General features: G+C 47.1%; 1 protein-coding gene across 2 annotated transcripts in view; it reads right to left on the reverse strand.

Annotated features, from left to right (window-relative positions):
• Nucleotides 1-14,248, reverse strand: part of fasn (fatty acid synthase) — a 31,461-nt gene extending 17,213 nt beyond the window's left edge. For both annotated transcript variants that reach the window (XM_037464134.2, XM_037464133.2), the window contains exons 1-13: nt 14,024-14,248; nt 12,121-12,256; nt 8,918-9,070; nt 8,659-8,832; nt 5,743-5,943; nt 5,425-5,547; nt 4,637-4,752; nt 4,406-4,540; nt 1,878-2,340; nt 1,493-1,680; nt 999-1,188; nt 597-691; nt 116-250 (exon numbers count right to left, since the gene is read on the reverse strand). In XM_037464134.2, coding sequence (XP_037320031.2) covers nt 116-250; nt 597-691; nt 999-1,188; nt 1,493-1,680; nt 1,878-2,340; nt 4,406-4,540; nt 4,637-4,752; nt 5,425-5,547; nt 5,743-5,943; nt 8,659-8,832; nt 8,918-9,070; nt 12,121-12,247 — 2,100 coding nt within the window. In that variant the 5' untranslated portion in view covers nt 12,248-12,256; nt 14,024-14,248. The remainder of the gene's footprint in view (nt 1-115; nt 251-596; nt 692-998; nt 1,189-1,492; nt 1,681-1,877; nt 2,341-4,405; nt 4,541-4,636; nt 4,753-5,424; nt 5,548-5,742; nt 5,944-8,658; nt 8,833-8,917; nt 9,071-12,120; nt 12,257-14,023) is intronic.
• Nucleotides 14,249-14,697: the final 449 nt, after the last annotated feature.

A 14,697-nucleotide genomic window follows, 5' to 3' on the forward strand; every position in this document is an offset into this window, starting at 1 on the left:
ATGACGATAATAATCAAACAGTGAAGAAAGACAAATAAAACAAGAAATGAGGACTTTCAATGAAGGTAGCTGCCTGTCTAACTACAGCAAGTGCGAGTGAGGCTGAGCTTGGTACCTTCTTCAGGGCGGCCAGCAGGGTGGGAGCGATGGAGGCCATGTAGTGGGAGTGAAAGGCCACGCCAGCGCTGCGTACCTCCTTTGCAAACACTCCCTGCTCCTTCAGCTTGGACACAAATGTACTGATTGCTTCCTGATTAACGACACACACACACACACACACACACACAATTATTTAACGCACCAATGTTTTCACATTATTCTTTCCAAGCATGCAGGGTTTAGTTAAAGCAGTGGGAACCTTTCATATCAAGTACATTACCTTTCTAGGCTATTCTATTTCTAGGGTACAAACAAGCAAATCAGAAACATTTATTTGTCAGGTGTGTTGAAAACATGAGGAGTCATAGTGAGTGTGCATACATAGAAAGAGCAAAGTTGACACCATGCGAGCAGATGAAATTAAAGGAGTGAAGGGCTGTTCTCTGTGTGCTAATGGGCTACACAAGTCTATAAAAGAGTCTGATAAAATGCTGCACCTGAGGACCGGAGATGGTGACTGTGTCTTCAGAGTTGTGGCAGGCTGGGACAACTCCCATGGGACACTGAGCCATGCACTCCTTCCAGGTCAACCCTGCACCAAGGAAAAGCTCATTACAGTTTACAATCAGTGAGTCATAGACAGCCGCTCATTTGATTTCATTTATCCCAAATTATGAATCCCATCAAAAGAAAATCTTGACAGATACAACTGGTGTTGTTCTGATACACATAGCAGCGCCAGACATTCCCTCTGGTATGAGCAAGGCCCTCAGTCTGTGCAACAATTTATCATGCCGGATCCTTTAATTGTGCACATCTGGACTCAACACTGCACCAGTGTTTAACAATGCTGAACGGCTGAGGCGAGACAGCTGCTGGAACAGGGTGGAGACTCTTACCCACAGCGGCCATGCCTCCTGGAGGGAGATTGGCCTCCTTGATGCAGCGGCCTCTCCAGTAGGCGGCCAGCACAGCCTCGGCGTGGCTGAGGGAGCCGTCGGCATACCCACAGGCCAGCTCCCCCACAGAGTGGCCCACGATGCCGTCGGGCTGCAGACCCAGCTTACTGAGCAGGTCGATCTGCGCTATCTGCAATCAGCCAGGCACGCATATCATTGGATTAGTCAGTCAAAGTGACATGATGCCTTGCCCGCTTTAATAGGAGAGGGGACTCCTTAGAGAGAGTGCCTGCTTAAACAATGCCTCAAAATGAATGTATAACTCCGTAAAGAGATTAGGCTTTGGATAAAGCTTTTTCTATTCTTATTCATAATTTCCAGTAGCACGTCACATCAGCTCAAGGTACAGTGCATCTTCTTTTGTACTTGAAATCAAATAGTGAGCACCTTGTGTGACCATGCAGTCCTTGTCATATAGGCCGTCCGGACTATACCTGTATGGCAGCGAGACCAACAAAGGCATGAACGGTGTCCTCAAAGGTGGCTTCATCTGCATCCATGAGTAGGCGGGAAACAACCAGGCCAGTGTCCTTCAGGGCTGCGTCTGACCGCAGGACGGATTCTCTGAAGTCTGGCAGCTGCATCAGACTGCGGCCCATACCGGCCCATTGGGTTCCCATGCCTGTCAATGACACACAGTCATCACTCTGCACAGCAGGTCCATATCCCTCCACACACATCATTTGGGTTTCTCGTGGCCAGGTTTTTTCTGCATTCTCCACATTTGGATTCAGGCAGTCGTTTCATTTGCTCTACTCAGCGTGATGAAAAAAAAACAACCTACAAGTCAACCACCTTTGCATGTTTGTGATAACTCACCTGAACAGACGTACCAGAGAGGCCTGGCGGAGGCCTGCACCTGCTGCACCTCCCTGACGTCGCTCTGCGAGCCAATCAGAGCGTAGCCTCGGTAGGGCATGCCTGCAAGAGGGGCTCCTGAAAGCTCATTCAGCAAAGACAGGAAGCTGTCATCTGTCGTGTGCTCCTGCCCCTTCTGGAGCAAGGCCTCCACTGCAGCCTCAGTGCGCCCACAGGCCTGGAGCAGTCTGGGAATGGTCCTGGGGGGTGTGGTCGCGCCAGTCTGTTTCTCTGCTGGCCGAAGGATCACATGAACGTTTGAACCTCCAAAACCAAAGGAGTTGATGCCTACGATGCCGCCTCGGACGGGGATAGGCCGGTCCACGACCTGGACCCGCCCATCAGAGAGGGCTGGGATGTCGGGGTTAGGAGAGTTGAAGTGCAGGTTGGGAGCCCAGACTCCTCTCTCCAAAGACAGCAAAACCTGCATGCGAGACGGGAGACAACCACTGAGTTACAGGGAAGCAAAGCAGGGCCCTGTTCCTCATACGTGGTTCAACTAAGTCGATCAAATGTCCCATGATCCAGCTCAAATTAACGAGATGATTGACATGAGGCCAACTCGGTTCCTCGAAGGCGGATCCACGGTCAAACTGTCTTGTTAGATTGAACAAGATGTCAGTCATCAGGATAATCGCGCGTGCGCGTCAGAAGGTGGAAGAGTCCAACACCGAAACAAGGATTTTTTAACAGTACAACAGCAAATAAACTTAAAGGAAGCGCATTATCTCCGCTGACTAGCAGGAGATGATAAACGCATACGAATTGAACATCTTTTACGTTGTTCGTTCTGTACGTCATCGCAGTCCGTCCATACTAGGGGAGGCTCCTCCTCTCTGTAGGTGTCTTCCCTTTATTCTGATTTTTCATTGTTTGGGGATTTTTTCCAGGGTTTCTGGACAGAGGATGTCACATGTGTAGATACTGTAAAGCCCTCTGAGGCAATCATATTATGTTTCTTTAAATGTGTCTTCTGGCAGGAGGCTTCATGGAATGCATCATCATCCATATTGCTGGCAAAATTATATAGTATCAGCTGATGCATCATATGTATGTGTCCATATAGAGCTAGAAGTTTTATTACGCGCGTGTCTGGGCAAATCAGTGTATATCTATTATTCATAACGGTGTTAATTTTGTTGACGAAAACTATGACAAAAAATATTCATTAACAACCTTTTTTCCATCACTAAGACATGCGAAAACGGATCTTAAAAAATAAAAAACTATCACTTAATCTATGCAAACTTTCGTTAACGAGACGAAAATGTTTTCGTTTTTTTATTCGCAAGCACCTAACAGACATGGGAAAAGTACGGACCCCGTACAGCGGGCCGTAACGGCGGTTATTAAAGTGTCGTGATGACGTCCTCCACGGATGCAGACCGCTCGGTCACTGTGAGGGCAGCGGTGGTTCTTGTCACCGATACAGACTGCGACGACTATTTTACACTTCGGTGAGTGTGAGTGTGCGCTTCCTTGGTTTAGCTCAGCGGTCTCAGTTTAGCTAACTGTTAGCAGGCTAAAGCCGCGGAACTCCACAGACCGATGTGCGTGGAGATGAAGGCCCGGCAGAGAAGTTCATTCGGACCTGGTTGCTCCGTTTTCCGGTGACTGAAGTCAGCGTTTCGAGATATGCACACTTCAACCAGTTCACACGCCACATCTCAAGAAGACTGTTAAACCAAAATCAACAATAGCTGCCAAAATGAACACTGATTCATAATGAGACATTTGATCAATTGAAGCAGTGAAACATGCAACATTCAAAAGTTTATGTGAGTGAGACCGTATAGAGACAGTCTGTGGGACAGTGGATGCTCGGCTGCAGCGTGTAGTGTTAATCACGTAACGTTACGGCTTGAGAAAATCTTAAATAAATGATTTCTCTCTTCATCATCTAACATTATAGCGCTCGTACAGGACGACATTGTGATGTAAAAACGGGTCTTTGTGATCTCTAACTGATATCGCTCCATCAATGAGGAAGCAAGCTGCCTTTTTTGTCCGGGGAGTGACGATCTAATCCAGCTGCTCAAATGAACCTGCGGTGGAGCAGGTTTAAGTTTTTTGATGTTTTGCTATAGGGATTTAGCCAAACCTGCTTTGGGTAACCAAAAAGCCTGATCTACGTCATCTCATCCTGAAAATTATCCGGCTAACTCGGTTAACTCAGTGGCCCAGATAACTCAAGCTCAACTTAAGATCACTCAAATGCATTTATATCAAAAGTTGTTCCCACCATATGAAGAAATGGAGAAGTTGGTATAATGGAACCTCCCTCTAGCTTTTTTCTACGTTTACTTTATGAGTCTTCCAGGAGAGGCAGGAAGTTGTTCTTCACTGGCACACTGTTTCTCTGCTGAAGACACTTAGGTCTGTCAGCAGGTTTCACAAAATATCTACAAGAATCATGCTGCAAGAGAACACAAAGGGATGTTGTTGCGAGTCTTCAAAGCAGCCAATCAGAGCAGAGCTGGGACTCTCACCTTCGCCACAGCAGCCAGGCCAGAGGCCGGTTCGGGGTGGCCCATGTTGGACTTGGTGGAGCCCAGGAGTAGAGGCTCTCTCTCCGACTCACAGAAGACACTGACGATGCCGTTCACTTCCTGTGGGTCACCCACCTGCATGCAGAGCATAGGAGCCCAAAAGGTCAGAGGTCAGTGACGCAGGGAGCCGCACTGAGAGCAGGCTAAACCTGGCCGCCCGTGAGCACTGACCTTGGTTCCTGTGCCGTGGGCTTCCACATATTCCACCTGCTCTGGAGATATGTTCACCTCCTGGTACAAAGCACGAACCAGCCTCTGCTGCATCTCACCTGAAGGGAACGTGACACCTGAAGGACAGAAAGCAGCGTGTCAGGACCAAGCTGCCACTGTACTCGCGTGGAACCCAATGAAGATCTTGCTGGGACCTGGGCCTTCCGTACCGTCTCAGTACAGTTAAGAACCTCATTGCGATGCCACGGTTACAGGTTATCAGTTGTTTCATGGAAACCTCATATTCACATAACAAGAGTTACATGAAGCGCAGTTTTGTGATGAGTTTAGGCCAGCAGAGAAGGCTTAGCTGGTCTTGATGGCCCAGCAGTGCGGACTACTACAATAACATTGCAGCTCAAGATGCTGGTGTTAAACTAGAAGTCTTCACACCATGAAGTGAAACCTGAAAGATGAGCGGCATAGTGAGGAGATCAGGTGACCCAGATCTACCCTCCCTGATGTTAGGACTCATTGATGTGAACCCATCTTGATACCAAGATATCATCAACTGGTCTTACTTATTCATTCAGTTATGCTTTCGTATGCTGTGTGTGTTATTAGTGGTTGAACAAACCAACAGTCATTTGTTGCTAACGTTAAACTACTGGATACAAGTGGCATCAATGCCTGTGAAAGGAAAGTTTCATGCAAACTACACCAACACTCCACGTCTTATTCTGTAACTCATGAGCCAAGTAATTGGCGGATTGGATCAAACGTTTGTCTGGGTCCGTGTGCATCCTCACCCTGCTCTTTGTATCCGTCTGTATTGTTTCCAGCGTTGACCACTGTGGCGTAGACCCGTTTAGCTGCCGACCGCTTGGTCAGCAGCACCGCCACTGCAGCCTCAGAGCGGCAGTACCCATTTCCTGAAAAAAGCATGTGTAGATGTACACAGTGCAGTGTGTGAATAAGAATAATGGATACATTGTTAAACTAATCAGCCAGCCAGTCAAGATCCGGTTTGAGGACATAAATATATAATGTAATTTAATCAATCTGAGCCATAGATATGTAAAACAAGCTTCATTAGATAAAGATGGTGGAGAGTAGCCTCGATTTACCTGATGAGTCAAAGGACTTGCAGGTCCCCTCAGGACTGAGCATGCCCAGCTTCATGAACTGCACAGAGGTGTTGGGCTTGAGCAACAGGTTAACCCCCCCCACCAGAGCGGCATCACAGTGGCCCTGACGAATGGCATGGAAGGCGTTTTCTAAAGCCAGCAGGCTGGAGGAGCATGCTGTGTCGATTGCCGTGCTGGGGCCTGGATGACAGGAGGGTGGTGGTAAGGAAAGGTTGACGAGTGGATTCCTAATGAAGACAAACGCTCCTCAACTCTAACAGCCTGAGACCTTGTGTGTTTGTGTTATAGGGCTGCACAAACGAATCGATTAAAAAAAAAACAATTATTTGGCAACGAATTTCATTATTGATTTGTTGTGTCGCGCGATGAGTGGCGCAGAGAAAAACTAAAAAGCCGAGTCGACGTAAAGGAAAGAGCAGCCAGCAGCGCCAGCAGGTGTTGCGAGTCACATGACACAGGCAAAGACGTCTGTTCGAGTGAAGTCGTTGAAAATGTGCGAGCATTTCACATTGAATAAACTAGTCAACGTAACATGGCACGAGAGCACCACGTTGTTCCGTTTTGACATGAGGAACGTAATGAGCCTCCAGCATCTCTTCTGCCGTTTACTCGTCATCCAGCTTATAAAGCTGCGTTAGTTCGCTAATAACAGCAGTAAAGCAGTTAGCAAGACTAAAGACACGTTTTATTTTACTCGCCTTTTTTGGACCATTCATTTTTCAATCTGTTGTCTTGAATATATATTTTTGTGCTTTGTCCCATTTAGTTTATTGTTGACAAATATATTTATGTGTTGTACTTTTTAATGCTGTCATGTAGGGTAGCCTAGTGCACTTCCGCATATACGGTAGTTGATGTTATGCCTATAAAAGGGAGACACACAGTGATACATTAAAGCAGCATGGCTAACCAAGAAGCCCCCAGGGGTGTGCGAGCTGCGACTAGGGGGTGCGCGAGAGGAAAAGTGTAATGGCAGTCAGTTTTTTTAAGTGGGATTTTTTCATTGACATGTATAAAAAGGATTTTTCCATGCAATAAAATAACATGAGTAGTAAACATTTCCTTTGTAATCGCTTTAATTTTAAATATAAAAACTATAATTTATTATGAAGAAGACACCTGCTGTCTTCTTCTATGCATGCTCTTCTTTCATGCACTGCAGCCGCTAGGCTACATGCGTGCCAACTCGTTTCATTGATTGTATAAATATGCTTAACTGGCTGAAATCAGGGAAAGCATCAAGTGGGATGTCTTATGATAAAGTTGTTAGTCACGAAGGAGGAGAGGGACAGAGAAAGTGAGGATTTGGAGGCAACAGACGGAGAGAATAGAGACAGAAAATGAGCGGGAGTCAGAAGATGCACGGGAGAAAACCGAAGAGGAGGGTAGGAGATGCCAAAAAAGAAGTGATGGGGGTGAACACCAGACGTGGAAAAAAAGAAGAAAACATGATAACAATAATCTAGGTCTGGGCTTCACTTGGATCGGCGATACAGACTGTCCGAAGCCTCAGTGCGTGTTGTGCAGTGAAGTTCTGTCTGAAGCCATCTTATCTCCGTCGTCACATGCACACGAAACATGGCCATTTAAGTCAAATGCCCTTTACATTTTTTAAAGCAAAATTGGAGTTGCAGAAAAGCCACAAAAAAATGCAGTTTCATTCATGCATTGGGTGTACGAAAGACGCATAACGGGCTTCATATCTGCTCAGTTACAGAGTAGGGAGAAAGGGGCTGCCACACACAATAGCCAAAGACGTGTGTTTGCCAGCGGCCAAAGAAATGGTGGAGTGTATGATTCGAGAGAGAGGCAAAAAAGTTGGACGCGATTCCTGTGGCCAATAACACTGTCGCGCCGCATTGATGCCATGTCTGAAGACATCCTGGCTGTACTACTCATCCCCCATCTCTCTCTCTCTCTCTCTTGCTGCAGGCTGAGCCACTTTTGTGCTAGACTTGAAAAGTTCAAGATCGATCCTCTTAATTTATTTTATGTTTGAGCTGCTCTTTGTTCCTTAATTATGTTGTGGATCGTGTGTAGGCTAATTTTATTGTCGCACTTGAAGTTTCCGGTTGATCCTCGTTTTTATTTATTTCGGAGCATATTCTTTTTAATGTTGTGGATCGTTTGTAATTGCAGTTTAATTCAATGTACTGTCATTCTAATTTCCATAGCCGTTGTGTTATGATGATGATGATGATGATGCTATAGCTCCACGGTCATTTAACAGGCAGACCCTATTGCTGCAATGTTTCTTTTACGCGGCTGAAAATAACCGTGCTTTTTGTTACTGAGCCTGTGTTGATGTTGTCATGCGTGTTCTAGTTATTTGCGCATGTTTAAACATGAGTCTTTATAGGACGATAAAACAAGGTTTTGTTGCGTTTTTTTTTTTTTTTAAGTGTGAATTGGGGGTGCGCCAACCCGGTTGGGACATGGAAGGAGGTGCGCAGGAAAAAAAGTTTGGGAACCGCTGCTCTAATGAATTTATTTACAAACGCCATTTTAAATTCATCCCATAGCACTTGGTTATTTTAGCTGTATACATTTAATTAACTTGCACTACAAGGATGGTAATAATCGAATGAATAAGCTTCAAGTGAACATGGGGGTGTGAGAGTTTGGTCTATGAGTGTAGTGAAGTTCTAACGTTTAAACAAGTTTGGTTACATTTTTGGATTTGTATTTAAAAAATTAATATCTCCAAGGAGAAACCTGAACTTTCTGAAATATTTTTGCAATGTGAATTTGCAGTTCTGTTTTAGAACAAAGGGTTAAAGCTATTTATCAGATTCATCGATTAGTCGGAAAAACAACAGCTGGAGACAGTGTGTGTGTGTGTTACACTACAGCAGCAAACAGCCTGAGACAGAGTGTGATGGAGTGTGTGCGTACCGCTGAAGTCGAAGAAATAGGACAGTCGGTTGGCCAGCATGGCACGCTGACAGCCCGTCATGCTGTAGCCCAGCAGCTCCTCTGGATCTCTGCTGAGAGCCTCGCCGGCCTCTGAGCCGCTCACGCCGATGTAGACGCCAGTCTTACTGCCGCGCAGTGCGGCCGGGTTAGAGCCTGCCTCACAGAAGGTCATTAATTAAGAAATGCTCTTCATCAGGTGAAAACCAAACAAGTCAGTTGTTCCCTGGCATCCCCTCACCTCCATCCACGATGGCCTCGTAGGCGACCTCCAACATCAGACGCAGCTGGGGGTCCATGGTGTTGGCCTGTTTGGGGTGGACCCCGAAGAAGGCTGCATCGAAGTGGCTGATGTCCTTCAGCTTACCGTTCCTTTTTGGAAGGCCGTGCAGACCTGCAAGAGAGCGGCAGGACAGGAGGTCATTCACACACACACACACACACACACACACACACCAAACCAGGGTTGTTGGTTAGGGATGAGTACCGGTTGGCATTTACCGATACCACCGCCTTTTAAAGCACAAAATAAGTTATTTTTTTTTCCTTCTTCAAAAATCTAACATTAACTGTGCAAACTGTAAATATAAAGACATTAAAAACACATGGCTCCAACTATGAACGGTTTACTTAGTGTTTCCCTCTGCAAGAGCAGGAAGTGTTATTTCATTGGAATATTAATCATTTAATTTTAGATTTATGCGCATTGTGCAGGAAATAAAGATATGTAACATATATTGAAGGCATTTATGTTGGAATGACTCTTCTGGTTTGTCTCGATGGATTGACGTCACGTGTCTGCAGCTCAATGACGAACAACACCTAAGGAACCCCGCTGCAGCCTCTGTTTACTGCTTCAGATGGCTCTGCTGAACGGGCCAGATGGTGTCACGTTACTATGATAATGATGGGTCCGACAACTTTGGGATCATTGGGTTCAGGGGTTCCAAAAAAAAAAAAATCCGAGCCGCGTTGGTTACTCCCCTGTTGGCCGTATCTTCTACGCCAGTGGTTCTCAACTTGTCTGGCTCCGGGACCCACCTTTACCCCTTAATGACGAGCCGCGACCCAATTCGATCGGTCCAAGGGAGGGGGGGGGGGGGGGGGGGGGTTGCGCTAGCGGTGTCGACGGGGGATTAGAGAAAGTCCCTTCAAAATAAAATCCCAGGATGAACTTTTTTTTTTCCATGCCACCAGTTGAGAAACACTGTTCTATGCCACCCTCCGCAAAAGGCACAGTTTGTTTTTTTAAACTCCCCAAATTCACGAGCCAAAATTCCCGTGGACGCTTTCCGGAAATTTACCGGAACACCTTTTTGTAACCCTAGTTCAGAGACAGTCTGGTAGTGAAGGGACCTTTTAGATTGGAACACATGGTTGAAATGTCCTGCGTCGTCCATTTATTGCACCTCCCTTTCTGTTGGCCATGATGCCTGTGTGGTCTTAAGTGGCACAGTCCACTCTTTCAGAACATCAATGTGTGCATAAGGTATTTGCCAGGCCCTGGGGGGGCCTGGAAAGGGAGTAGTGGGACAGCAATGAGATGAGGTGCACCGATGAAAGAAGGCTTTTGGGAAGTGAATGGTCAGCATTTCATTTGTTCTAGTTAGAACCAGTTAGAAGAAGGCCCGTTGAGACCCGATTCAGACCGTGTGAAATACATCAACCTCCTCATTCATATGGATGAGTCCAGTCAGTAACAAAGTGCTCCGGGCCCACACTGGCCAATCACATGCAAGCACACATTCCTGCTGGATCACTCTGGAACTCCACCACGGCATTCACGACGCCACAGTCAGCCTGTAGAGACCTCCTTCATGCTCAAAACTGCACCTCCCAGGGACCAAGCCAACAGGGAGAACAAGAGACATGCTTGATATATGATCTTTAGGCAATAAACACAGAAATTATTGAAATGAGCAGGATAGACAGCAGTTAGTGTGAATGTGAAAGATTATAGAACTTACGCAAGTTTGAATTAAGTTTTTCGTTATGGGTATTCTGTACTTGCATTTGTTTTACACCAATTGACACCTGTAAGTCAGATTTTCCAAAGACGGCTTTAAGCAACATTTCTGTGATCGGTTTGTCAACATTCAAACGAAAGCAAAACCGACATGAGGATTCAAAATACGTTGTGCCCCCCACCCCCGAGCGTGTCAGGGTACAAGCGCAGCAAAGAGGCAGAGAGAGAGACTGGGGGCTACCACCACTAATGCTCAAATAACACATCAACTTTTTTGTAGAGAGACAGTGGTCAATTCACTTTCTCACGTTTAAATGGCCGCAACATGCGGTATAGTGGGCGGAGACAGGCGCTGATTATCTGATGATCTGCAAGTTTAAATACGACATGAACTGAAGTATCTGCGCGTTGGCCGTGGGGCTAATAACACTACGTTTACAAATGTACGTACATTAGGGCCTGAGAGGGAGACCCCGCAGCATCAGAAAGACAGTGAGAAAGAGAAGACAGGAAACAAGCAATATACAAAGGGGCAGATTTGTGACTGGAAGACAGCAGAACCACGGCACAAAGAAAAGGTAGAAGCCAGTAAGTAGAACAGGGCGTACCTGTCCTGAGCTTCACAGCACTCTGAATGAGCGGCTCTCTAACCTGCAGAGCAAGTCAGTCCCTGATATGTAGCGACAGGAATGTGGCCGTCCTGCACGTCAAACAGCTTTTCAAAGTGATCAGAATAAAGAAACTTCAGGGGGGGGGGGGGGGGGGGTACGTGTTGGGGCAGAGTTGCCATGTGAGCTATAATAGCAGCGGAAGCACCTTTAAGGCAGTTTGCACTGTAATGGTCGTGAAAACTTGTTGGTTGTTCCTCCTTGTTTTGAATGAATTGAGTTATTGAATTGAGAATTGATTTTAAAAATGTGCTTTGAAAAGCTTCCTGTTGAATGTGGAATGAATTTTTGCACTGTTCAACTTAATATTTGAAATAATTTACCTTAAATTTGATTGCAAAAGTGAGGCGAGGTACATTTTTATAACTCAATTAATTCAAAACAAGGAGGAACAACCCATTCTTATGTTGGGGGTGCAGTTTGGGGCTATAACCTCAAAGGAGACCGTGACAGAAACAGTTTTGGAACAACTGCTCTAAGAAAGGTGTGTGTGTGTGTGTGTGTCTCTTCACGGTCAAAACTAACACGCTGATGGTGGAGGGACAGCAGACTGCACGCTGCTATCTGCCGTGTTGTTTTTAGGACAGAAGCTGCCGAGGAGACCTGTACCAGCCAGCATGACGCATTAGGAAGGAGCGGGAGAAGACGCTCACCATGAACTGCAGAGGCCTCAAATGGTAAACTAGTAGCCCCACTACCGTCCTGCCTATAGGGTTTGTGCTCCGGGGAAACCTCTCAAGATGTGCTCCTACAGGCCGCTCCAGCTTCATGTCTGAGCAGAAGTAAACCCAGCCGTATGAGGAGGCTCACCTGGTGTCCACCGCCGGTTGTCCTCCGTCACCATGTCTACGCCACTGATGAGGTTTTCCCAGAATTCCTCCAGATTGTTGGACTCGGGCAGACGGCCCGAGATCCCTGCTATGACGATCTCATCCATGCTGAGTTACTGTGAACAGAAATTAGGTGTCATGAGGGCCTTGTGAACATGCTTTTATTTACCTAAGATCAACACTGTTTACCCTCAGTGTACATCAATGGAACAACAATCACAGATGGAATCATGATACTTTGCAATGCACACGGATGTGCTCCTCTACTAAGGCTAAGAACACTGTAATAACATTCTATGGACAGCATCCATGTAGCTTCAGTGTAGTCATGTGAGGGATATTGAGGCCGACTGGCAGTCACATTCATCAGCGGAAGTGTATTATTCAAATATCCAGTCAGGTCAATATGTAGCCCAGCCAAGTGCTATGAAACATCCAGTTTAAAAAATGTCCGAAGCATGTGTACTTCTGGCGCTGACTGGCAGCTTTGAGGAGGAGTCTGTGTGAGCATGCATGAGAGAGCACTTACAACAGCCCTGTGTACATGAGTGAGCACATCCATGCTGTACTGCGTGCTCTTTGTTCCCGTTTCTAGGCCAGGGACAGACCGAGGGACCAATGGCCACACAGCTCGGAACAGAGCCTCTCTAAATGAAAGTGTGTCACCAGCTCCGACAGCCATACACACTGCAGGGAGGCACAGGGATGTCCTCGGTCTCCGGTCTGATAGTAGAATGCACAAATAGACTGGTACAACCTACTTCATTCTAACCAGCCAACCTCATCATGAACATCCTTCCTTCATTCAGCACACTCGTGAGAATCAGTTATAGTGTACAGGGATTTACGGGACAGCATTCTGGGTAAATGTGTGAAATGTATAAGAAAATAGACACTTCCCATAATGCCCTGTGATAACAGTGAGGGATGTGATGGTCAGAGAAGGGCACAGAGGCCTGTTGCTGCAGGTATTTGGCAGGATACACAGGCCAAGGATTAGAACGAATGTAGCACCTTCAGGACACACTGTGGCCTCAGCTGACCCAGATCTCTCACACACACACACACACACACACACACTAGACTTAGTCAGCACCCAGGGGACTCAGTCAGCAAGAGTGTTCACACTTGATATGGCTCTCTTTTGGTTTTCGTCCCTTAATGACGTTAATTTGCACTTGCAGGTGAATAGCCATGCCTCGTTGCATTCCGGATGTCAGACTGCTGAGCTCATTCTGCAGCCTCACAACAAGACCCGACACGCAGGCAGCCTGACTGGAAACAACTCGAATGACAGGTGTCAGGTCAGAATATGGCCCTCTGCCACAACTACAACCAGAGACAAGAGGTAAAGGTCTCCTGTACAAGCAGCAGTATACGAGTGCTAAGCTGACAGAGCGATGGTGGAGCCGCCTGCCTCCGCTCACACCGCAAACCCCTGAGAACTAGACGGCCTTCGTTCGGGGGGGGGGGGGGGGGGGCGCGCACCTGCGGGACCGAGGCGTCCCGGACGTCACCATTCAGCACTTAGACAGTGCTGTGACAAAGTGGGGGCGGCACGTGAATCGGGACACAACAACACGGCGCGGCTTTCCATCCCACAATGCAGTGCAGCATATTTGTCTGTGCAGTCGGTTCTTTCGGGTCTGAACAAGATCCACGGACAACGATTAAGTCCACCAGGAGGACACAGGAACACGTATTAAAAGTTCAATGTCCAGTGTGTAACACAAGGACGAATACTTTACGTTACGTTGAAACGAAATAATATACGCGAACTGTCGGGATACAACCCAGTGACACCCCGGTGCTAATAAAAAGCGGACACACTGGTTTGTGTTCCTGTCTCATGAAGCTAACGACAGTTAGCAGAGTTGGCTTACCGGCGGTGCTCCTGTTGTGTAGCTGCAGACGTGTGTGTCCGTCCCCGTGGTTTCCAGTGTGTGTGAGGAGAACGCTTCCTTCACGGCTTCCTCCTCTCTTCTCTGGTGGATTTAAATGTCTCACATCGTGCTGGCCACGCCACATGGGCTGACACTTTGGCTCGCCTGCGCAGTCCAATGAGAGAAGAGGCTGGGCTCGGATCCAGCCAGTGATGGAGGGACTCGTTCAAACCACTGCGTCGGGGGTAATGGAGTTCACCGTGACGCTGCTCTTCAGCCCCGCCCCTCACAACCCCGCCCCGGCGGACGACCCGACACAGGATTCACCATGCATTAAACCTTTCAGCTTCTAGGATGTATCTTACAGTTTTATCGAGAGGGGTGGGGCGAGTAGCGAGCGAGTGTGTAAGTCAGTGAGCAGACGCAGCTGGCACTTTAAACCCCGTATGATTGGGTGCATGATGGCATCCTAAACCCCGGATGGATGGTTGGGTGCATGGTCGCATCTTAAAACCCGGATGGTTGGGTGGATTATAGCACTTAAACCCCGGATGGAGGGTTGGGTGCGTGATGGCTGTTAAATGCCGCTCGCCAGCATACCGCGCACTACTCAGCTCCTCTTCGATGTAACAAAGGGATTAGTTAGACGAGCATTCAGCCAACATTACATGTGA

Source organism: Pungitius pungitius, chromosome 21 (genome assembly GCF_949316345.1).
Source record: "Pungitius pungitius chromosome 21, fPunPun2.1, whole genome shotgun sequence".
Taxonomy (NCBI): Eukaryota; Metazoa; Chordata; class Actinopteri; order Perciformes; family Gasterosteidae; genus Pungitius; species Pungitius pungitius.